The sequence below is a fragment of the Micromys minutus genome (genome assembly GCF_963924665.1).
Source record: "Micromys minutus genome assembly, chromosome: 30".
Classification (NCBI taxonomy): domain Eukaryota; kingdom Metazoa; phylum Chordata; class Mammalia; order Rodentia; family Muridae; genus Micromys; species Micromys minutus.
Window position 1 is genome coordinate 23441290 of NC_137965.1, and position 22874 is coordinate 23464163.

At 47.3% G+C, this 22874-nt stretch overlaps 1 protein-coding gene across 1 annotated transcript in view; it reads right to left on the minus strand.

The window, feature by feature from the left end:
- Window positions 1–22874, minus strand: part of PDE10A (phosphodiesterase 10A) — a gene marked incomplete at both ends in the record, with an annotated part of 176567 nt that overhangs the window by 80285 nt on the left and 73408 nt on the right. Inside the window, one exon of the mRNA XM_080941974.1 lies at window positions 3216–3344. Coding sequence (XP_080798100.1) covers window positions 3216–3344 — 129 coding nt within the window. The remainder of the gene's footprint in view (window positions 1–3215; window positions 3345–22874) is intronic.

A 22874-nucleotide genomic window follows, 5' to 3' on the forward strand; every position in this document is an offset into this window, starting at 1 on the left:
GCCCTAGCCAGAGATCCAGCCCATATACAGCCACCAAACCCAGACAATATTGCTGAGACCAAGAAGTGCATGCTGACAGGAGCCTGATATAGCTGTCTCCTGAGAGGCTCTGTCAGATCATGACAAATACAGAGGCAGATGCTCACTGCTAACCATTGAACTGAGAACAGGATCCCCAATGGAGGAGTTAGAGAAAGGATTGAAGGAGCTGAAGGGGTTTGCAACCCCATAAAAACAACAAACCAACCAACCAGAGTTTCCAGGGACTAAACCACTATCCAAAGGGTACAAATGGACAAACCCATGGCTCCAGCTGCATATGTAGCAGAGGTTGGCCTTTTTGGGCATCAATGGGAAGAGAAGCCCTTGGTCCTGCCAAGGCTGGATGTCCCAGTGTAGGGGAATGTCAGGGCAGGGAGGGAGGAGGTGGTGGGTAGGTAGGGGGCCCCCCATGAAATCAGGGGGATGGGGGATCAGAGATGGAGTTTATGGAGGGAAAACCAGGAAAGAGGAAAACATTTTAAATGTAAATAAATTATATCCAATGTCAAAAAATGTTATCCTCTATTGAAAGAATTCTCAGCTGGCTTCCCATGTGAGTGTAACAGCTTATAAAGAAAATGAATGCAAACCCCAGCTTCAAACCTCATTTTAACGGGGACCATTGGGAACTTGTATTCAAGGTCAGCTTCAGAAAACAATGTTCAGGGCTGGGGAGACCGCTTGCTGCATAAAGCCTTGTGTCCTAGAGCAGGACTGTGACTCCAGCCCCCATGAAAAAGCTGGGTGGCTGCTTAGACTTATATTCCTGGTGTTGGTGGAGACAGAGGCTAAGACCCAGTCTTGGAAAACAAGATGGATGACTCCTGAGGAGCAATACCAGAGGTTTACTGACCTCTGTGCTCATGTGAACATATGTCTGATGCATAACATACACACACATATATACACTCATACATATACACACACATACACACATACAGAATATTTGCACACACACACACACGTACATGCCAGTAGACTATGTATAGAATGTGATAACATGAACTGGAAACTGTAAGAAAGCAATATAACCATATTGAAAACTTTAAGAGCACACACTGCTCAAGCCCTAATCTGAACAGTCTAGCAGTCACCCCCATCCTGGATCCCCTTTCTCTTTCCCTTCCCCAACCAGACTGCCCTGGCTACAAACTGCAGGGACAGGCTGGGCTTGCTATCACATGGCCAAAAGGAAAACAGTGCGTCACAACTTCACCCTGTTTGCTAGACCAGTGACCCTTTAACACGCTCTGGAGACCACAGCAGGCTCAGCAAACTATTTCCTGCATAAAGGCACAAGCTGTCTTGAGGGACTGAAAATATGCATGACTTGGATCTTCTAATTCAAAGGCCTGGTTATTACACATACATACATACAAAGAGGGGGAGAGGGGGAGAGGGAGAAGAGGAGGAAGAGGGAAGGGAAAGGAGGAGAAAGGGAGGGGAGGAGAAAGGAAGGGGAGGGAAGGAGAAAGGGAGGGGGAGGGGAGAAGAAAGGAAGGGGAAGGGGGAAGGGAGGGGGAAGGGAGCAGGAGGCGGAGAGAAGCTGAGATACATCTGGTATCTGGCTCCACACAGTTGCTATAAATGATAGTCCACTCCGTTAGGAAGCTTCCAAATGAGCTTAGGAAAGATGCACCCAGCACCAGTGCGACAAGTGACCACAAGCCAACAAGAACCACTGGGCCAATAACCATCCGGCTTCCTGCTTTTGACTTCCCAAAGGCCTTGATGAACTCTGTGCTTCTCTGGAACTGTAAGCCTAATAAACACTTCCTTCTGCACACTGTTTTTTTTGTTCATGGTGTTTGGTTTTTTTTTTTTTTTTTTTTTTTCTTTTTCTTTTTGCAGAAACATAACTGATACCATATGTGTGTGCATGTCTTTGTGTGCACAAGAGTGCAGGTGCCCTCGGCAGCCAGGGATATCAGATAGATCCCCTGGACTGGTTTTGAATGCCCCAGGTGGATGCTGGTGACCAAATTTGGTTCTGCAAGAGCATTACTTGCTAGTATCTCTCAAACCCTTATAAAGAACGGTCAGTGCTAGCTTACATGGTACAGCCCTTGCCTGGTATATCTCAAGCCCTGTTTCCTATTATTCGAACTGCAAAGGTAACTAATTAATTGAAAAAAATAAATATACTTCAGAGAATGAAAGAGCAGCACACAAAGGGAGCCTGAACCCAAACATCTTATTTTTGATTCTCTGACAGTTTCATGCATCCACATAAATGATTTTAGTCCTTCTCGACCTCCTTCTACTGAAACTCTATTCACAGCTAGCCCTGGTGTGACCCATGGGGTTGCCTGTGTGATCACGACTGGGGGGGGGGGGAGTCTTTACTGGTGGAGATCCATCAAGGAATCTGAGATTTAAAGCAGTTCTCCTCCAGTCTTTCTTGCCTTTCTACATTGCATCAAATAGGGCCACTCTTGCCTTATGACTGGAGACTCCATGATGACAAACAGTCTGGTGGCCTCTCAGACTATGAAGGAAGGAAGGGTCAAAGATAAACCAGTTCCCTGCGAAATCTACACAGTGGCTTCGGACTGCCCTGTGTAAAATGCATGATGGGACGTGTAAGATGTGCACACAAAAGTGTGTTCTTTTCATCAGTACTGATTGCTGGTGTGGTCTGCATACAGTGTTCCCTTGGACTAAGCAACTGTCTGGGGTGCACTGTGGCCCATTGAAGGGCCTGTTGAGGCCCTGTATCCACAGGCACATACCCAGAACCACCACAGAACCCTGGCTTTCTAGCTCCATCTATCTCTCTTCCCAGATGTCCATGTGAGCTTTTCATTCTCTGACACATATCCCTGCTACTGCCATCTTCTGTCCTTGCCAGAGGGCAAAAGTTACGGGGCTGTCAGTCTAGAACTGGAAACTAAATGAGTTTCAGCTACTGCCCTATAGTGACTCCGGGGTGACTTATGCATAGTAAGTACTAAACAGATTCTCAACAGTTACTTGCCTGATTTTTTTAAATTAAGGATGCTTCTCTTGTATTTATTTCTTTAAAACAATGCTATTTTTAAGGAAAAAGGAAAAACTGACAAAATGCCAACACGCCTCTGCTTCGAGTTTTGTTTTGTAAAACCTGAAGATGGTTACGAGCTAGGAACGCTTGCTCTAAAATTGGTGCTCGCTCAGCGCAAGTGGCAGCTTACCTTCTGCTTTGTTGTTTTTTCTCTTCAGCCACTTTTCCACGGTCTCTGCACTGACACTTTCAGAAACAAACTCATCCAATACCTGGGGATGGAGAGAAAGATAGGCCTTCACCTTTTCGTCCGTCAAACCTGCAAGAGAACCAGAGAGAACAACAGTCACCCATGCGGCACCTTCAGACAGGAGGTATGGAGCACCGAGACACACCGTGCTAAGGCTCAGCTACTTCCCTCTGCTGCAGGGGGCCGGCTGAGGCGGTGATGCTTACTGGGAACATCAGGGGCATCAGGGGCAAAGCTTTGGAAGCACATGAGTGACCAGTGATTACTCTACAAGATGCTGTGAAACCCTTAACCACTTATGTTCAAACGCTAGGATGGCTTTTCACATTAGCAGAGCAGAGCTGAGGATTGTAAAGTCAGAACTCGGCACTTTCAGACGGTAGTTGGAAAATCACACCAAAGAGCTGTTTCCCAGCTACCAGTTCTGGGGGGGTGTGAGCCAGGACCTGCCTTTCTATTGTAAGTTGTGCTGCATAAAGCACTTACTACATCAGTTAAAGCTGGCGTTGAACCGTGGACGGGTGTCAAAGGGATGGATGACTCTGTTAGTTAGCCACCGTTAGTCTTCACTGTTGTGAAATCAAATTCCTCCCTTCTCACGGGCACAAGCCAGTGCTGTAACCCCTGTCAGTTCAGAATACACTTGCCCCTTTTCTCCATGGCTGTCAGAAGTAAACAGTTTTGCTGAAGTTTCCACTCCTTGAAAACTGTTGGCTAGACATAAGACAAAGTAAAGCTTATATGTCTTCATATCAAAAAGAAATTGAAATGAAAATAACCCCAAACACAATAGGTTGTGAAAATTGCTCTCAGTACCCTATGGTCACTGCATGAATGTCATCACTGGTCAGATGACAGCACCAATAAAACCTTGTCTTTGACACAGAAAAGAGGGAAAACTGAGTCAGATATTGCCCTTACAGAGAGTAAGCCACACATTTCCACAGACAAAGCAGAGAATCTGTACGTGTGACTAATTCTCCTGATCACCTAACACACAGTTGTGAAGACCTTACAGCTGAACAGGGTAGCCAAAAAGGCAGATGGCACCTTTCGGCGACTTCAGTCATTAAACCATCGACAGCGACAAAGTATGTACACAACATCTTTGAGCGAAGGGAGGGAGATCCTTCTTATCCCTCACAGAGCAAACGGTACCTGTGGAACAGAATCCGACTTGGTATTTCCTGCAGGATGCTAAAGGCAAGAGGCCCCTTGAGGGGTGATCACCTGACAAGGCTAGGCGCATTCCTGGATAGTGAAAGGACTGAGTGATGTATGTGAAGATGGTATTCTTGTTCCTATGACGACAAAAGCTGAGTCCTCAGGACTCCTTTCTACTGCTTTGATGGCACAACTCACAGTCCCCACCCTAACTCCCCACATGCCCCTAACATCTGTGTTCTTGCCACCTGCTCACTAGGCCTGCCACACTGTGAATGAGGGGCTTAATGCATTTTTAGGTCTCTGGTCTTTGAATACTCCTCTACCACTCAAGGGGGCATATCCTGTGAACCTAAAGGAGCTACCTCTTTATTTATTTTTTTTCTGAAGAGATTTTACCTCTCAGCTCCTCTTCCCCGTGACCACCATTTTCCTATTTCCCAGAGAGCCAGGATACATATGAAGTCTTAACTCGGGGTCCTTGTTATTTCGGCATGTTATAAGCTTTGTCCTGTTTACAAGTTTTATATTACATAAAGGACCTGTGCCCAAAATATACTCTTAAAAGTCAACCATAAGCAAGCGAATGGCCAGCTTTTAAAAATGAACCCAAAGCGGAACAAACTGCTTCACAAAAAAGATTCGGATATCAGGAATAAACACAGAAACGGTACTAATTGGTCATTAGTGAACTGAAGGTAACATAAAAACAAGATTCAACTACATACTTATTACAATGGATTATGTCCAAAACCTGGAGAGCAGTAACTGTGGGCGTGGAGGCAAAGCATCAGTCCTGGCTCGCTGCTGGTCAGCATCCAAGCACTATGCTATTTTGGAAGATAGGTTGTTAGTTCATTATCACATTAAATAAAGTTTTATTGTATGACCCAATAATATCATCCCTCATTATATGCAATGTTAGCCCAACCCATGTGAAAACCTGTGACCACTGAAGACCTGCATGTGAGCATTTCTGGGAGGCGTTCTTCCATAATCTGCTCATTCTAAGCATCTGAGAGCTGTCTTCTAGTAATTGAAGACAGACTATGCACATCTACTTAACTGTTAGCTCATGAGAAGAAGATAAGATGAAAATCGAGGAAAAGACCTGGGTGAGTCTAGGGAGATAAGCCACTCTGCAGGGCTATGCGTTAAGTAACTACAGTTACACCACACTGGAGGGAAGTTCACTAGGGTAATCCGAAAAAGACTGACAATTGTCTGAGTCCAAGGAGAATGAAGGGAGGCTGACTGTGTGAAACACAGTAGGTCTTGTGAGGTCAGAATATTATTCGTGATATTTGGCTGTAAATATATAATACCATACACTTGTCAAAACCCACAGAATCTTACAGCATGGTGGATACAATTATGACCTGTGCCTGTGTTTACAGAACAGAAGGTTGTGTTTACAGAACAGGAGGCTGGGAGTAGACAATGTAACATGGCAGAAATGTCAGGACAATCTTAGCTCCTGCAGTGAGTGCCACACCATGTGTGGTCCACCCGTTCTTCATTCGCATAGCAGCGTGTGATCACTTCGAGTGCTGAGAGACAGGAGGTTCATCCTTTAGGACACATCCTGTCAGGTTACAAACACACCCCCGGAATAGTCATCTTTCAGTTAAGATGTCAACCGGCTGCCAACTGAGATTCAGGTCAGACACAGCTTTAAATGTCTCTCCATGACAAGTTCTCACTCGAATGGAGGGATCTGGGTGTGCCGAGGGCGAGCCATGCCCGAGGACCAACTGGAGGTTCACGAGAATGCTGTCAGTGTACGTTTAGGTTAGAAGAAGCTCAACAGTTGCTTTCTAGGAAAAGTGTTGCTTTCTCAGTCCTAACTCCATCTACACCTGTGCAGGAGAGCTCCGGTGATGTCTAGCCTGCCCTTCAGCCTTCAGCCACACTTGCGGGCCCATGACACTGCACCAGAGAACCACACACTCTCCTCACTCAGCTCTCCCCCACAGCCACGATTCCTTCTTCACGAAATTCAGTACCAGATCCACGGGCTATAGGTCCCAACCCTGGCTTCTGATTCCAGGGTGTACATAGCCAATGAGCCTTTCTCTGTGCCCCTGTTACAACTCCTTCCATGTTCAACCCGTGTGTGAACACAATGTAATATAAACCATTCTCCCTCTTAAAGGCATTGCCCATGTGTAGAGCAGACTCAACAAAACTACTTCCTAATCCCTGCTAAAGCCTAAGCCCTGAAAGACACCCTCAAGTATGAGAGGTGAAACAGGCTGAGAAATGGTGTGAACATATTCAGTGAGAGGCTTGGTGCTTGGAGAGGTTCAGAGAGATGCCCATCTTGGAGAGGTTCAGAGAGATGCCCAGCTTGGAAAGGTTCAGAGAAATGACCATCTTGGAGAGGTTCAGAGAGATGCCAGCTTGGAAAGGTTCAGAGAAATGACCAGCGTGGAGAGGTTCAGAGAGATGCCCAGCTTGGAGAGGTTCAGAGAGATGCCCAGCTTGGAGAGGTTCAGAGAGATGCCCAGCTTGGAGAGGTTCAGAGAGATGCCCAGCTTGGAGAGATTCAGAGAGATGACCATCTTAGAAAGGTTCAGAGAAATGACCATCTTGGAGAGGTTCAGAGAGATGCCCAGCTTGGAGAGGTTCAGAGAGATGCCCAGCTTGGAGAGGTTCAGAGAGATGACCATCTTAGAAAGGTTCAGAGAAATGACCGTCTTGGAGAGGTTCAGAGAGATGCCCAGCTTGGAGAGGTTCAGAGAGATGCCCAGCTTGGAAAGGTTCAGAGAAATGCCCAGCTTGGAGAGGTTCAGAGAGATGCCCAGCTTGGAGAGGTTCAGAGAGATGCCCAGCTTGGAGAGGTTCAGAGAGATGCCCAGCTTGGAGAGGTTCAGAGAGATGCCCAGCTTGGAGAGGTTCAGAGAGATGCCCAGCAGCACAGAGGCACTTGGTTCTTAGGAATCATTCAGCTTGGGCTCCATGCCACGTAGTTAGGGGTCTCAAATTTGGTCTTAGGTCTTCCATGTTTGAGTTAAACAATTAAGAGTAGAATTAAGAAGCTGGGAATCGGAAGACAGATGTCTTGAGACACAATCTAAAGCAGCAGCACCCTCCCTAGCCTAGTTGTTTTATTCTTCCACAACCAGCTGGCTGCTAGGGAACTCCTCATAGCCTGAGAATCTCTGCTGTCTAACAACACAAGAGCTGGATGCATAGGCGAATTTATATATGAATTTCCTAGTGATGTCAAAAGGCAGCTCCAAATTACACACCAGAAATATTTGCCCTTAACATATATCCCAAGATACATTAAGAAATGTTAGTGCCTTAACACAATATCTGTCAAACATAAAAGTCAGATCCATCTTTTCAGATAGTTTCAGAAATCCAACTACCTCTTCCTCCCTGGGTCTTTCCTGGTGTCCAGACTCTACTTAAACTGCTTCCCCGGATAAATGATGAAGCAGCTAACTACCCCTTGCTATTGCAAGAGAACACATCTGGCACCGCTGGTGTGCAGGAATGTTTTCTATAAGCAGACACCGGGCTACATTCACAGAGTAGATCAGTTAGGCCTCTGAGAATTGTGTGTCTGGTACACAGCACCTAGTCGCTCCACACAAGTCACAGTCCGAAGTCACAGTCCTGGGTGTAAAAGTCAGGGCAGAAACACAGAGGTGTCGGGTACTTAGATCTGGGTGTTCTCTCGGCTGCGGAGACAATGACCAGTGTTAGAACAGGGGCACAGACCAACAACCCATCAGCCCCCTGTTTCTTCGTGCTCCCTTCTCTCCGAGACCACGAGTCTTCAGGATTGTTTCTGGCCAGTGCCACCTCTCCTCTTAGAGCAACACTTGACACAGATTACTAACGGAAACACTCGCCTCTTAAGCCTCAGGCTTTGGTCAGGGAGTGAAACCCACCCTGGGGATGAGGAGTGGTCAGTAAACCAGCCCTACTTCCTTGTGACTCTCCCGCCTTGCTGCTCAAAGATAGCAAACCTTCATGCCACTCACGGTCACACTGTTATCTGGCCGACTCCTCCTCACCTTCCCTCTGCCTATGTGAGGCTTTAAGATTAGAAGCAACTTGGCCAGAGCCCCCCCTCTTACTGCACCCTCAGCACTGACTTCCCTGAGGTATACTACTTGGGCCGCACCTTGCTCTTACTGTCGGATGAGATCTCCTACGTGCTGAGTGACCACTCGCTAAACATCAGTCTTTCAGACTAAGGCCAAAAAGATTCCCTGGGTGTAGTAGCTGGTAACTAGTCTGTCAGACTCCACTTCAAGAGTCAAAGTGGCTTCAAGAGTCACAGCCTGAACGTCCCCCTCACAGAATGGCTGCTCACAAGGGAGGCCTTGGTTGGCATGTATGAAGTCTGTGAGTACATGTACGGTTCACAGATAGGTAGAGGCCAGGTCACTAGGTGACAAACCGCTCTGTGTCACCAGTTTTCTTCCTAGGAGTCTGAAGTTAAGGGGGTGTATAGGCAGAGCATATCTACATGGTGCATACGAAGACCAGGACCCCAGTTTTGCAAACCCAAGTACCGAATCTCCAACATGCTCTGACGGCCCTCCTCTATACCTGTCACAAGTCAGTGATGGGGAAACTGAGAATGACCTCAGGTGACTCCAAGATGAAGGGCTCTTGGCATCTATGAGCCAGCTGTACCGTGGACCTTCGAAACACACATCTCCCCTCTGCTCACTGGAGGTTAACTCTCAGAGACACAAGCTCAGCTGTGCAAAGCAACTGATCCCAAGCACAGCCACATGCCGGTTCCTGCGAGTCATCTAGTCACTCCAAGTTCAGGGGAAGTTCTAGACGCCATGGCACACAGACTACCGTGCTCAGAGAAGGCATCAATGAGCCACCCTTGCCTCGTGTGTTAGCAGAGGGCTGGGAAAGCCTCGGCCCAGCTGGGCCTGCTGGAGACCGCCCAGCTCCATAGCCCAGCTCCGTAAGATCCCAGACATGGTCTGGAATCCACACCCTGCAGCAAGTACTGACAAAGGAGCTTCTCAGCAGCTTCTCAGCTCCTGCCTCAGTGACTGTGCCTTGGCCTTCACTGGGTTTTTCCTTTCTCCCTTTTTTGTTTCTGCACCAAGCTTCCATACCCATGTGACACTTCCTGAGAGGACAGTAACTTTGCACTGCAAATAGCCAGCTTCCTTCTAACATCCCCGGTCCACTGACACATCTTGCAAAAAAAAAAAGAAAAGAAAAGAAAAGAAAAGAAAATGTCCCGCACCCACTGCCTGTTGTGCTTAGATAAGTGTTTATGAGTATAAAGGACACATGTATAGTTGTCAACCCTTGTCAAATACGGGAACAGATTAATAGGCTCTAAGCTTTTTTTTTTTTTTTTTTTTTTTTTTTTGGCATTATCTTGGAAGGCCGTGTCTCATGCGGAAATCACCAAGTGGCAGCCCGGAGACTATGGGAGAAGCAACTCTAGGAAATGTTGTGGTCACTGTGGCAAAGGAGAGAAGCAGGAGGCAGAGAGAGGACGAAGGTCTTGTAGTATTTATGCCTGTCTCTCACAAATGTGCGTCAACAGTGTTTCCGTTACAGGCAGGCATGTCCCATGGGAAAGGGGCTTCATCCAGGGTCCTGTACTGACCCTGGTGTGAGGTATGCTGGGGCTTTACTGCTCCTGCATTAGCAGCCTGAGGAGCCACAGGGCTTCAAAGGTATTGCTTCCAAGGGCTCATTAATTGAATTTATCAAAGGCCCCTCCCACCTGGCCCCCAAGATCTACCACTGAGGTAACCACTCAAAGATACTTTTAAGAAATCAAACCACAAATTTGTCCCTTGTGGTTTAAGATAAAGATAATTTTCTGAGCACGACTCCTAGGAGTAAGATTAAGCCCAAAATACTCTACCCACAGGAAGTCTGGAGTGGGGAGGATTTCCACCCCGACTTTCAGCTCAAGTTTATAGTAAGTGGTGGTAGGACTAGGGCTGCCACACCAGTCAATCCATGGGTGGATACAGGTCACCTCTTCAGGAGGCTGCTCCAAGCCTCCACGTTTCCACTACACACCACAGGTGAGTCAGGTGTGAAGGTCTGCATGCATGCTACCCAACTGATGCTCAGCTACTAGGAGAGCACCCATCTTCCACAGAGAGGCTGCCTTTCTCTCAAGAAATCCGGAAATGCCTTTCCTCTAGAAGAGCTCACGCTGTTGCTTTAAACCAGTATAGCTGTTCAAAAGCCCACATCCAGCTACATGTTTGCAGCTAATGGCATTTCGGAAGAGCTAATGTTTCAGATACATCTGTGAGTGCTTGAGTCCCGTCACTCGTGGAAAGGTGACCGACCACCTGGCCATGGATCGGAAACTGGTCCATGTGAAATTTTCCAGCAATACCACCCAGGGAGAGGAGATCAGGGTGACAGCCTGCTGGAGTGAGAGTATATTGAGGAGGAAAACCCCAAGAAGGCAGGTGGGTGAGCCAGAGTGCGAACTCTACCTCAATGATGTACTCAGAGAATAGGAGTAGGTGGGAACCTTGCAGTAAGGACAGAAAGCACCAGCGAAGGAAAAAATCCCAGGCTATTGAGGCTGGACATGGCTCCTCCTGGCTGATGGTAAATTAGCTCAAATGGATGCTAAACTCAAACAGCTGATTTGGACTAAAGGTACAAAGAGTCACTAAGCTAGAGTCTTATCCATCCCATGTAGACAAAGCATGTAGAGACACTGACAGTTACAGCATCAAAATCGAATTCTGTTGCATTCAAGTGCTCAGACACAAGAAGGCAGCCTGAACCGCCAAGTGACGGGGCTGAATTGTGCTTTGCACTTCGACCACCACATGGACAGTGACCTGTGGACAAGTATGTCTGTGCCAACAGGGATGGCAAGTTTGCCTGTCAGTCAAACCATGTCCCTGCTTAAGGCAATGAGAACTTTTACATCCATCCTTGTCTACACGTTCTCAGTGAAGAACATGATAAATGCCCTCTAAAAAGTGTCTCATAGATCCTCTCCTGCAGAGACAAGTTGTAAAATATCATGTCCTGTTGCGCTGGAGAGGTAGCTCAGCTCTTAAGAGCATTGACTGCTCTTCCAGAGGTCCTGAGTTCAATTCCCAGCACCCACACCATGACTCACAATCATCTGTAATGGGATTCAGTGCCCTCTTCTGCTGTGTCTGAAGAGAGGGACAGTGTGCTCACACATAAAATAAGTAAATCTTTTATAAAAGAGAATACAGTATACAGATACTTTAGAGAAAATAGTAGGAAAAAGTTTCGTGGAACTTAGCGTAGGGGTTTGGGGGGAGGCTGTTGTGATGGTTTGTACATATCTGGCCTAGAGAGAGGCACTATTAAGAGGTGTGGCCTTGTTGAAGTAGGTGTGTCACTGGGTGTGGGCTTTAATACCCTCATCCTAGTTGTCTGGAGGCCACTATTCTAGCAGCCTTCAGATGAAGACGTAGAATTCTCAGTTCCTGCACCATGCCTGCCTGGATGCTGCCATGTTCCCACCTTGATGATAATGGACTGAACCTCTGAACCTGTAAGTCAGCCCCAATTAAATGTTGTCCTTATAAGAGTTGCCTTGGTCATGGTGTCTGTTTACAACAGTAAAACCCAAGACAGGACATCCATGCAAACTATTTTAAAATTAAATCGAGAAAGGAGAATAGTTGCCATTATTTCTTATGGATATTTAATACCCGGATGAAATTATTTTTAGAAGTCATACCTGGGCTGGGTGGTGGCTCAGTGGGCAAGGTGCTTGCCATGTGAGCACGGGGAACTGAGCTGAGATTTCCAGCACAGCTCTGTAATCCCAGCGCTGTATAGTGGAGACAGGAGGATGGCAGGGCCTTGCTGAACACCCGTCTAGACAATCAGCAGTGAGCTACAAATTCGGGGAGACACAAGTGTTGAAAACTGAACTGGAGTTCAATCACAGAAGACAGCAGATGGGGAACACTGACCCCCACGGGGAGCACTGACCCCCACAGGGAGCACTGACCCCCACAGGGAGCACTGCCCTCCACAGGGAGCACTTCCCTCCACAGGGAGCACTGCCCTCCACGGGGAGCACTGACCTCCATGAGGAGTACTGACCTCCATGGACACAAGCCTGCTCACTTACATGTACACATAGATAAGGAGCTCTGACCTCTATGAACACACACCTACCAACACATGTATACACAGATAAAAAGAAGAAAAGGCTTATTATCTCCGCTTTAAAACCCTGAGAAGCTCTAAAAGTGCAAAGTCCCACACCGTCTCGTTGAATATTCCCCTTTCACTTGTTAAAAGGGTTTGAAAAGACAGGACTGACAGATTAGAAACAAAGAAAATCAAAGTTTACGCGAATCTTCTCAGATCGAGCTGAAATCATTTTCTTTTCCCTCAGAAAAGCTCGGAAACACCTTTTCCTGGAAGCGCATGGTGGCACGTGCCTGCAACCCCTACATTAGGAACTATGAATAGGACTGAAGGTTTTGAGGCCACTATAGGGTAGGCAGGTACTTTAGGCCAGTGTGGGTTCCACTGCAAGACCCAGTCTCAAAAAGGGAAGGATGGAGGAGGGGAAGGGGGTAGAGAAGGGGTGAGAGGGTATGGAGGGGGGCAGAGGAGAACGGAGAAGAGGAAAGAAAGAGAATGAAAGAAAGCAGGTTCTTTAAAAGGTCTGATCATACACTTGTCTAGAAATGTTATTTTTGAGAATTAATTTATAAAACAACATTACTATCCACACCACTTTGACTCGAAGTCTGGTTTACACATAACATGGAGGCCTGACTAGCAGGCACTATACGGTGCCTTAGGGGGAATCCGATTTGAAAACACACAATGAGTAAAGAAAGCATGACCATTCTTCAAGGATGATAAGGGCACTTATAGTAGTTACTGTGGGGTTTGGGGAGCGGTAAAGAGCACCTTACGGGAGAGATCCTTCTGGTTCCTACTTCGAGGCACAGAGTCCATCGCTGCCAGAAGGCCCAGCGGCGGGCATGGCCTACACTGTGGAGGTGGCACAGCCGAGGTCATAAGCCGAGAAGAGCAGGCCAGTTAACTCTCAAAGCCAGACTCCACATACCCACTGCTGCAGCTTCCTAAGCATCCCTAAGTGATACCCCCAGCTGAGGAGCCCCCAGTGCCCCGAGAGCCTGTCAGGGACATTTCCCATCAAACCACGGGAGCCTGCTCACAGGAGCACGGGGTTGCAAACTGTTCTAGGGCCAAAGGTCCCGACACTCACTCAGTAAGTGTTTCCGCAGAGCACTTACATCCTCAGTTGATGCCCAGCACAGAGCAGCACGGCTAACTTTACGAGAGGCCTCTGATGCCCTCTAAGCCTCGTGAGAGGATGAGCTGACAAATTAAAGATGAGTGAGGCCGGAGACTACGTCAAAGGAAACTCTGACCTGAATAGTTGACCACTAACGCTAAAACGGGACAGCAAATACCAGAGGCCCCAGAGGAAAAGACAATAGTCTGGGTTGAGATATGCTGAACCACAATTGTCTGTATGGATGCTTCCAGTATGCTGTCGGGAATATGCGTCTGCAGCTCTGCAGGAAACAGGGCGAAGGGGGATGTCTGTGACGTCATCCACACTCAACAGCTGGAGAGTTAAATGGACCTCAAGCCCGAGGACCACAGGCCACCATGGAATACCTGGAAGTGCAAGCCGGTATCTGCCCCATGAGCACTGGGGACTCACCAGCCAGACAGCCTGGTGAGGTTCATGATGACCTTCGGGGTCAAAGGCAGGCCCTGCCTCAAACACACTGGAGGAGGAAGCTCCTGGGAAGAAAACATCAGCCTCTGGCATCCACACATACCTGCATAGGCCAGTGTGCCAACATGAATGTCAGCAGGTGTGGTGTACACATGCACATATACATATATGCACAAACATGCACACATATGCACACACATATATACACATACACACACTCAAGCATGCACTCATATACATATTTTACACACACATTCAAATTCTCCCACACACATACACACAGTCAAATACTTTCACACATATACGCACTTACACATATACAGTCAAACGCACATACATATACGGAAATCCTCCGAGAATCCCACCCTTCAACAGCCCGTGTTATGTGGTCAGTGTCAGCAGAGAATACAGCATCAGTTACAACCACAGGGCCTCGATCACAGCAGACCTCACTTCGTAAGCAAGGGGTGCAGGGGCTGGGGGTGGGGCAGGATGAAAGTGTGGGCCTGGGTGAACACCTCATTTCGCACTTGCTCTAACACAGGTGTGACATAGTCCTCTCTTCAGCCTCTCAGTGACTGACTAGTTAGAATACTCTGTATCTTGGAACAGAGGCTTTAGATTTGTTCAAACGTTATACAGGGGAAAACTGTTTTAAAAGGTAGAAAGACTTTTCAAAAATAATCCAATGCTCTTTACGTTTAGAAGGCTCCCCAGAGGGGAGATACAGTGATTCTCATGACGGTATATTCAGATCTAAGAGAATGATCAGAAATCGACTGGAGGCTTTAAAAGACCCTAGTTCTCCCGAGCTCCGGATCCACAAGAGCCCAGAAGAAGGCAGCGAGTCTTCTCAGGATGGCGCCCTGGCATGGGCTCTCTGGGGCATCGGAGCAGACTCTGTTCTCAGAATTCCCACTGCCTGTTTTGAGGGCCGCATTAAGAACTCACATGAGGTGTGTGACCTGCTTTGCCCAACTCAGAACTCTCAAGCAAATAAGTGGCAAAGAGAAGGGCATTTGAGGAGCCTGGAGAGTCGCTCTGTGGTTAAGAGTATGGCCGCTCCTTCCAGACTGCCAGGATTTGGCTCCCAGCTCGCACATTAAACTGCATGTAGCTCTAGCTCCCGGAGATCCAACACTCTCTTCTGGCCCCTGAAGTCACACACATACTTGTGGCAGGCACGTGCACATGTATACACGTAAGAGAAAAGTAAAAAGAAAGATGTTTTCTTAAACAAAAGGAGAATTTTAAAAAGCACCGAAAGGAAAAGCAAAAAATCAAACCACTGTTCTTTCCCGGTGGGAAAAACTATAGATGTGGCAAACAGTACACATGGGAATCTTGGGAAAGGGCTGAAGAAAGAGACAGACTGGTTGTAGGACTCTGGACACACAGAGAGCTGTCACCCATACACTGGGGCCTCGGGAAGGACTCCAGGTAATTTAAACTGACTAGGATAATCTCTCTCTTTAGGCTCAGCGAGAACAGGAAGCGGGGGCTTCAGCAGAGCAGAAAAGATTTAAGCTCCTCTTCTCAGATCTTCCTTCTTCTTACAGTCCACCCCTCATCTCACAGAACATGTCGAAGGCAGGAGAGAGGGGGCATATGTGCATGTGTGTGGGTATGTGTATGTTTGTGTGTGTGCATGCTACATGTGGTGTATATGTGTGTATATGGTATGTATGTGTGAGCATGGTGTGTGTGTGTGTGGTTGTGAGGGAGAATGTGTGCAGTACAGAAGCATATGAACAACTAGGGACCTGCCAGTCCTCCCTGTGCTGGGATTAATGTCTGGGCCACCACATGTGCCCTTTACTGGGCTCTAGAGATTAACCATAGGTTTTTGTGCAGACACGGCAGGTGCTTTACTGCCAGACTTCTTCAATCAGCTAGAAATTTCCACCACCAACACTAAACTAACAGACTTCAGAGACCTTACAAGACAAAGAATGGAATTCAAAATGTTACACTGTGAAACACTTTATAAAAACAGACCAGAAAAAAGTCATTAAACAAATAAAAAGCTATAACTGTAGCAAGAAATAGCACTGAAGCTCTCCAAAGGCTATCTGCAAGTTACAAGAAACCAGGAGAGGTGTAAGGAAGAAGGCACTGGGCTGCTCAGGGGCATTTACGGGAGTTTCTTCATCCCTTGAGAAAGAACTGGACTTTGTGTGCAATGCTTCAACTGCCCTAATGTATACTTGGAGCCAGAGGGAAGGAAGAGGAAAGGGATAGAGGAAAACCAGGAGATCCGTGTGCAATAGAAACTGAATACAGTTCCATCCAGGTGTTACAGGAAGCTATCAAGTACCCTAGCACCAGAGGCAACCTAAACTGGAATACAATCCTCTCTGGAGAGCTGCAGCAGCAAGTGCTCATGGGAAGCAGCAGCAGTGAGGGAACGTGATGAGAACTATGTTACAAGCAGCTCATGGTGGGAAGCCACAAGCAAGAGAAAGGAGACTCCCTGGAAATCACCTCCCGCAGCAATGCCCAGTGCAACCCCAGCAGGAGAGGCATCCAGGCCGACTGGGAAAATGAGTTGACTAGGAGCTTGCTTGATTTGCAAAGATAAGCTGTGGGTCTGCACATCCAAGGAGCTTGAGAAACTAGGGGAAAATGCAAAGAAAATAGAGGCAAAGACGTGCGATTGTTGAAAAATGAAGAAAAGCAGATGTCTGAAGGCAGAGAGTGCTCCTCACTCACAGTAGATCCAAGGTGAGCTGAACAGCCGTGGTCACCCATCTTGACTGTCACCTTACTGCATGGGAGTGTCCTGAAGATGAAGACACCTGACTGCATCTCTAGAACTATTCCTAGACAGGGCCAGCTGACAGGAGCGCCTATCCTGAATATGGGTGGCACCATTCCGCTCACACCCAGGGGCTCAGACAGGATAAAAGTAGGGTAAGGGCACAGAGCCAGCTTCTCAGAATAAAATGCAAGAAGGAAGGGGGAAGGGCATGTTTAAAATATTGGGAAGAAAATCTCCAATCAAAAGCCAAACTATCCTGATACTAGCGAAGGCAACGTGGAATAAACCACACATGACATTCGTAACCAAAGGGAAAAGAGAAAAACAAGCGTGAGTTAGACAGTCTCGAAATTTAAGGCTGTCCGTTTGGTAGAAGAGACTTTGAACAAAATGACAGGCTATGGATTTGGTGAACTTACCTTCGAGCCACAAATGCAAGGAAGAATCTGAATCCAGGATATAGCACAAACTTAAAAAAAAAAAAAAAAAAAAAAAACACAGAAAACAAATGACAGCTAGTATATGGTCAAGACTTGAAAGAGATGGGTCCCCCAAATGACATATAGGAGCACACAAAAGTCACCAAGCCACAGGAAACCAGAAAATCAAAGCCACTGTGAAACACCACCATGCCGATCAGAACTGGTACCGCAGGCGACCACTTCGCAAGCATGAAGGGCCACCAGCCCTCTCAGACTCTGATAGTATAGATTGGATGATATTGTCACTCACAAAGAAATGAAAACTGGCGGTCATCAAAAACTAGGATGTGAGCATCTAGCACGGTTCTAGTCAGCACCATCCTGTGTTGGAAACAACCTGGAGTTCTTCGGTGGTGGGCAAGAGTGGACACTACTAGGCGCTCAGAGACGAATGCTCACATGCGAACCAGCCTGGGCGGCATTCTATGGCATCACACTCAATATGGGAAGCCAGGCTCGCAGCAAGGCTCAGAACGGGTGCACTAGATGGCGGGGCGGCTTCTGAGGCACAATCCAGATTGTTCACTGGAAATATTCTGGCCCACAGAATGACCCCAACTTCCTGCCTCTTCCTCTGGACCAAAAAGCCAGTGGGGTTAGTGAGGAGGTGTCTTAGCTGGTCAGACAGGAGGGGTCCTTTTGTTGAAAATGTGCTCATTTGAGCAGAAGGAATGCTTTCTCTTTGCATGCAAATCAGCTGACTGGCAATTTCACTGATGAATGGGCATCCCATAACTGGTGAGATCAGGATGAATCTGGAAGCTAGTGACCCCAAAGCATCACTACCCTATATCACCATCTGATTGCCAGCAGCTCCCAAGAGCTTCTCCTAACTGAAATACAGACCAGTGTAAAGATGGACAAACAGGATGTGCTAGAAAAGTTATTGATACCGTGAGGAACCTCGAATAACATTTATTTTCCTAACCATTTTTTTTATCGTTAAATATAAATTCGTGTTTTCCTGGAAGCATTCTGGAAAGAAAGAAAAAAATCTAAAGCTAAATATTTAAAGGGAGTAAGATCTGTCATAGAGCAACAAGCAAAATTAAGCCATGGCAGCTGAGTTCACTAAGGGCTTCTCCTGAGGAACAAAATCCCCAGGAGGCATATTTTCCTGGTGCAAGCAGCACAATGTCTTAGCACACACCCAGATGGTGAGCAGTGCCCTCTGGACGACGCCAGGAGTGGCACGTGCAGCTTTACAGTAGACCTTCAGACCTTTGTGTCTGTAGAAGTGCATCTACAGTAACAAGAATCTCAGCAGAGCAAGCAGGAAGCGTGGCTGCCGCTGGTCACCAAGTGTCACGGGCCGTGCACACACATGTGGGCCGTCCTGTGATGGAAGACAGCATAGCAGGTCGATCGCCACCAGGATCGCCAGGAATGCGTGAGTGAGATCAGTAGCACAACACAGCCAGCTACAGGAGATGCTCAGCTCCGTGGATGCTCAGCTCCGTGGCCTACTTGTAACTCATCTCGAAGGTAAAGCAGCCCCACTACACACTCGCCAACCCTTTCCTGAATAAACAACCTTATTCTGTTACAGGTGTTCTGCAGATGTTACGGAGTAATGTGAGTTCAGGGGTAAGGAGAAAAATGGTAACAGCAGCGTTAGCTCTGGATACAGCTCTGTATGCACAAAAGGTGCATCTGCCATAATCTACAAAACAGGAGAGCAGCCATTAAGCACCTGAGTACCTCTGCCAGTTCGGCATGCCCGGGCATCCTGAGACAGATACAGTAAGGCACGTGTTCTCGACTTAGTGCCTCTCCTTATAGGTAGAAGACTGCACACCATGGGTTTTGTTGCAATTATCCTTGCTTTTCTGTCAAGAAAGAAGATTCTGAGGTTAAACTACTCCATGGTAGGTGGTAGGAAAGGCAATTCGCCCTTTAGACGGACACAGAGCCCTGAATGGTACGCTCCGCTCTGTGTGAACGAAGGAAGCACAATTGCTCCCTATTCACAAGTCATGGCACTGATAAAGATAATTCTCTTCACAGCATCTAATCCTCCTCTTCCCCAGCACCCTCCTCCCCCCTCCTTCTCCCTCCCTCATCTATATTCCTCTCTGTCCTCCTCTCTCTCCTGTGCCTCCCATTTCTTTATTCTACGGGTCAGACGACAGAGCACAGAATAAAAATGTTCTCCGAGAGCAAGTCATTTAGTAAGTGTCCAAGAGCTTAAGCTCAGCCTGCTAGCCTTGACCGGCCTTGGTCGTTTTACAGAGATGTATGTTGTAGGTTGAGACCAGGAGGAATAGACCTTTCCCTCCAAACGACACCACTTGGGCTTTCAAAAGATCACAGTTCCCATGCACAGTCTCCCCAACAAGTGCTGGCGGACTGTTCGGTTCGGTTCCCTTCTTACTCTCACTGGATGTGACTCAGGCCAGCAGAGAGGGAGGCTATCTATGGCAGTTAACAGGTAAGAGACGCCCCCAAGCCAGCAAATCTCATAAGCACCATGAGCCAGGTACACTACACTAGATATAAGGTGCTACCCAGCCTTTGCCATCTTCACCAAATCTTTGGGGAGGGCACAGGGAACATGAAGGGAGAGGTGGCCTTTGAACTGGGTCTAGAGGATCAGTGAGAGATGGGCAAGAAGAGAGATGGCCTCTGGCAAGGGCAACAGAATGGGCCAAGGCCCGGAGATGGGGGTCAGCAAACACAGGAGAGCTCGGAGTCACAGCCGGGCCGAGCAAAGCCATGCAAGGAGAAGCTTCTAAAAGATGAAAGCGGTGAGCAAAACTCCAACAGGCCCTTTGTGTCCTGAGCTGCTTGGTCGGAGAAGCAACACACAGCTACCACAAGATGGTCTGAGGAAAAGACAACTGCCCAAGGCCAGTTCCATAGGAAAACCTGGTCAGAAGCACACGCCACCCCAACACTTGGGGATGGGCCGGAGTGGGCTGTACACATCAGGGTGCAACAGGGTCCCTGAAGGTGGGAGGAAACTTTGTCATCTACCACAGCCCAAATAGGTATTGCACCCTTCAGAAATGCATTTAAATATATGAAAAGCCACACAGACAACTATTTCACACTAGCTTGAGAACTGGCCACCTACTGTGCAGGGGTCAAAGACTGGGAGGAAGAACACACACTTGAGACACACAGGAGGATCTCTAGGAAAGAAGCCTGCAGCAACAGGGAAGAGGCAGACCTCGCTTTCTAACGCCTTCCTGAGAAGAGAGCCCATCAACAACGCTACTTAGCAAGATTTTCTTAAACAATCGCCTATTAATAGGTATAATTAAAGCCACTGCTCTGAAAATCACAAAAGCCTTTATCACGCTTATCACGCAATGACATTTACTCCATCACTGAACAAATATGCTCCAAGATCCAGCAACACTCTCTGGGAAGAACTAAAAACAAACAAACAAATAAGCAAACAAACAAACAAAACTTCATTCTGCCATCTGCAGGCTGAATCCACTGAAGCCCTTAGCAATAATGGATCTTGAAAGTAACAACACAAAATGTAAGATGTAAAATATCTCACTAAGTAATATAATCTTAATTACAAATTTGAATTATTATTATTGAACATTTTAACAATAATATATGAATATAATAATTTAAAAAGTCATTAATAGATTGTTAAATTTATTATTAAATTTTTATACACTTTTTAAAAAACTTTAATATCTCTATTTCTTTTTGAGACAGGGTTACACAGACCTTGAACCTTTACTTTCCAGGGGCCAGGATGACAGGGGTGCGTACCTCTTCCAGCTCTTGTTTCACATTTCATTTCTACTGGACAGATCTGTTGTAGAAAACATCCCTGGGGTCGCCCTTCCTCTTTAGATTATGGACAGGGAACTAACTGTCCGCACAGGTGACACACTTGGTCCTGCCATCTGCTTGGAGAAATGGACGTACTATTTTCTTCTTTGGCAAGAATACCATGGGACCGTGGGAGCAGTGAGTGAACAGAGTCCAGCTGCACCCACTTGCTTTTGTTGACGTCACCGTGTTTAAATCTCCGAGACTGAATGTTCCGTCCTTGAGAATGCATATGTTAAGACCTAATTCCCGGGGATGATATTAGGAGGGAGCCTTTAGGGGTGAATTGATTTTGAGGGTGCAGTTCTGATAGATGGGACTCACAAAAGAAAGACATCCCTCAGAGGTGCTCTGTATATAAGGAAACAAGAAGGCTTCTTTTAACTGAGTGGGTCCTCTGCCGGGCAGCTTGCGCCCTGGATGACAAGGGAATATAGACTCTGCAGGGCGGCTTTGCCCTCGGACTTCTGGGCTCCAGAATATAGGAAAGGTTTGTTCATCAGCCACTGAGTCCATGGTTATTCTGTTACAGCTGCTCCAATGAGCGAAGTCTGGCCAAATAGTACAAGCTAAGCACACACCACTCTGGACTACCAAGGGGAGGATTTACCAGTACTCCCTAAAGCTCTACAGAGTACGGTACCTCGTGGGATTACAACAGAAACCTAAAGGCACATGGGATGGTCACTCTCCTGGTGCAAGTCCCCCATATAGTTCTCCACCACATAGTGACCTGCCCAGGAGTACAGGCAATCATTGGCGGAGCCTAGACACATTGGAGGCACTTCGGGGCAGAGTTCTGGAATGAGCAATTACTTTCCTTTCCTGAGGTTACCATAACAAATTACCACTGGCTGCCCAGCTGAAAACAATGGAAGTTGTTGTCTCTCTGCCATGGGCTCTGGGGTGGGGGGGGGATTCAGTTCTTGATCCTGGGGGGTCACAACACTTTCACCTCTCCTCTGAAGCTGCAGTCTGCCAGCTTCTCCGGTGATCCTAGCTGAATATCTGGTGACTGGTGACGCTGGGTGAATATACCAGGCCAAATCTACCAATGTCATTTTCCAAACAGGGCAGCTCTCCCAGATTCTGCATCCAGGACTCAAGCACATCTTTTTGTGGGATGCCCGGCCTGGCCCCAATCTCCGGCTCTGTCATTCACTTCCTGGTCTTGGTCTTTTGTTCCTCAGATCAGCTGCTTTTTAAAGCCAGACAAGGCAAATCGAAAATCATGTATGATGATTAATAGCACTTTGGTGTTGGGCTGGGGCTGCCTTCTCTCTAGGATTAATACCAACCTTTAACTTGTGCACAAAGCCGGTGAACTCTCTAGCTGGTACCACAAGTTACCAGGACAGTGATAAGACTAAGCTACAAAGAAGGAGTTTCTTCTAAAGAGGCGGAGCCAGAAGGGTCTGACCCCAACCCAGGCCTCACAATCAACTGTCACCTGATCCCCAGGACAGACTTCCACTCTGGGGAGCTTCTTTCCTCTGGCACTGCCGGCAGACATACCTCTGGTGTGGCTCCAAAGATGCTCCGCCATCAGCTCTGCCTTCTGCCCACATCATCATTGCTGTTTGCAAAAGCTCTGAAATGCCAAGCTGACCTTTGCTATCCAAAAGGAGCCTGCTAGCTCTCTAAGCCCGGAGTGCCCTCAGCTAGGGAAGAAGCATCCTTGT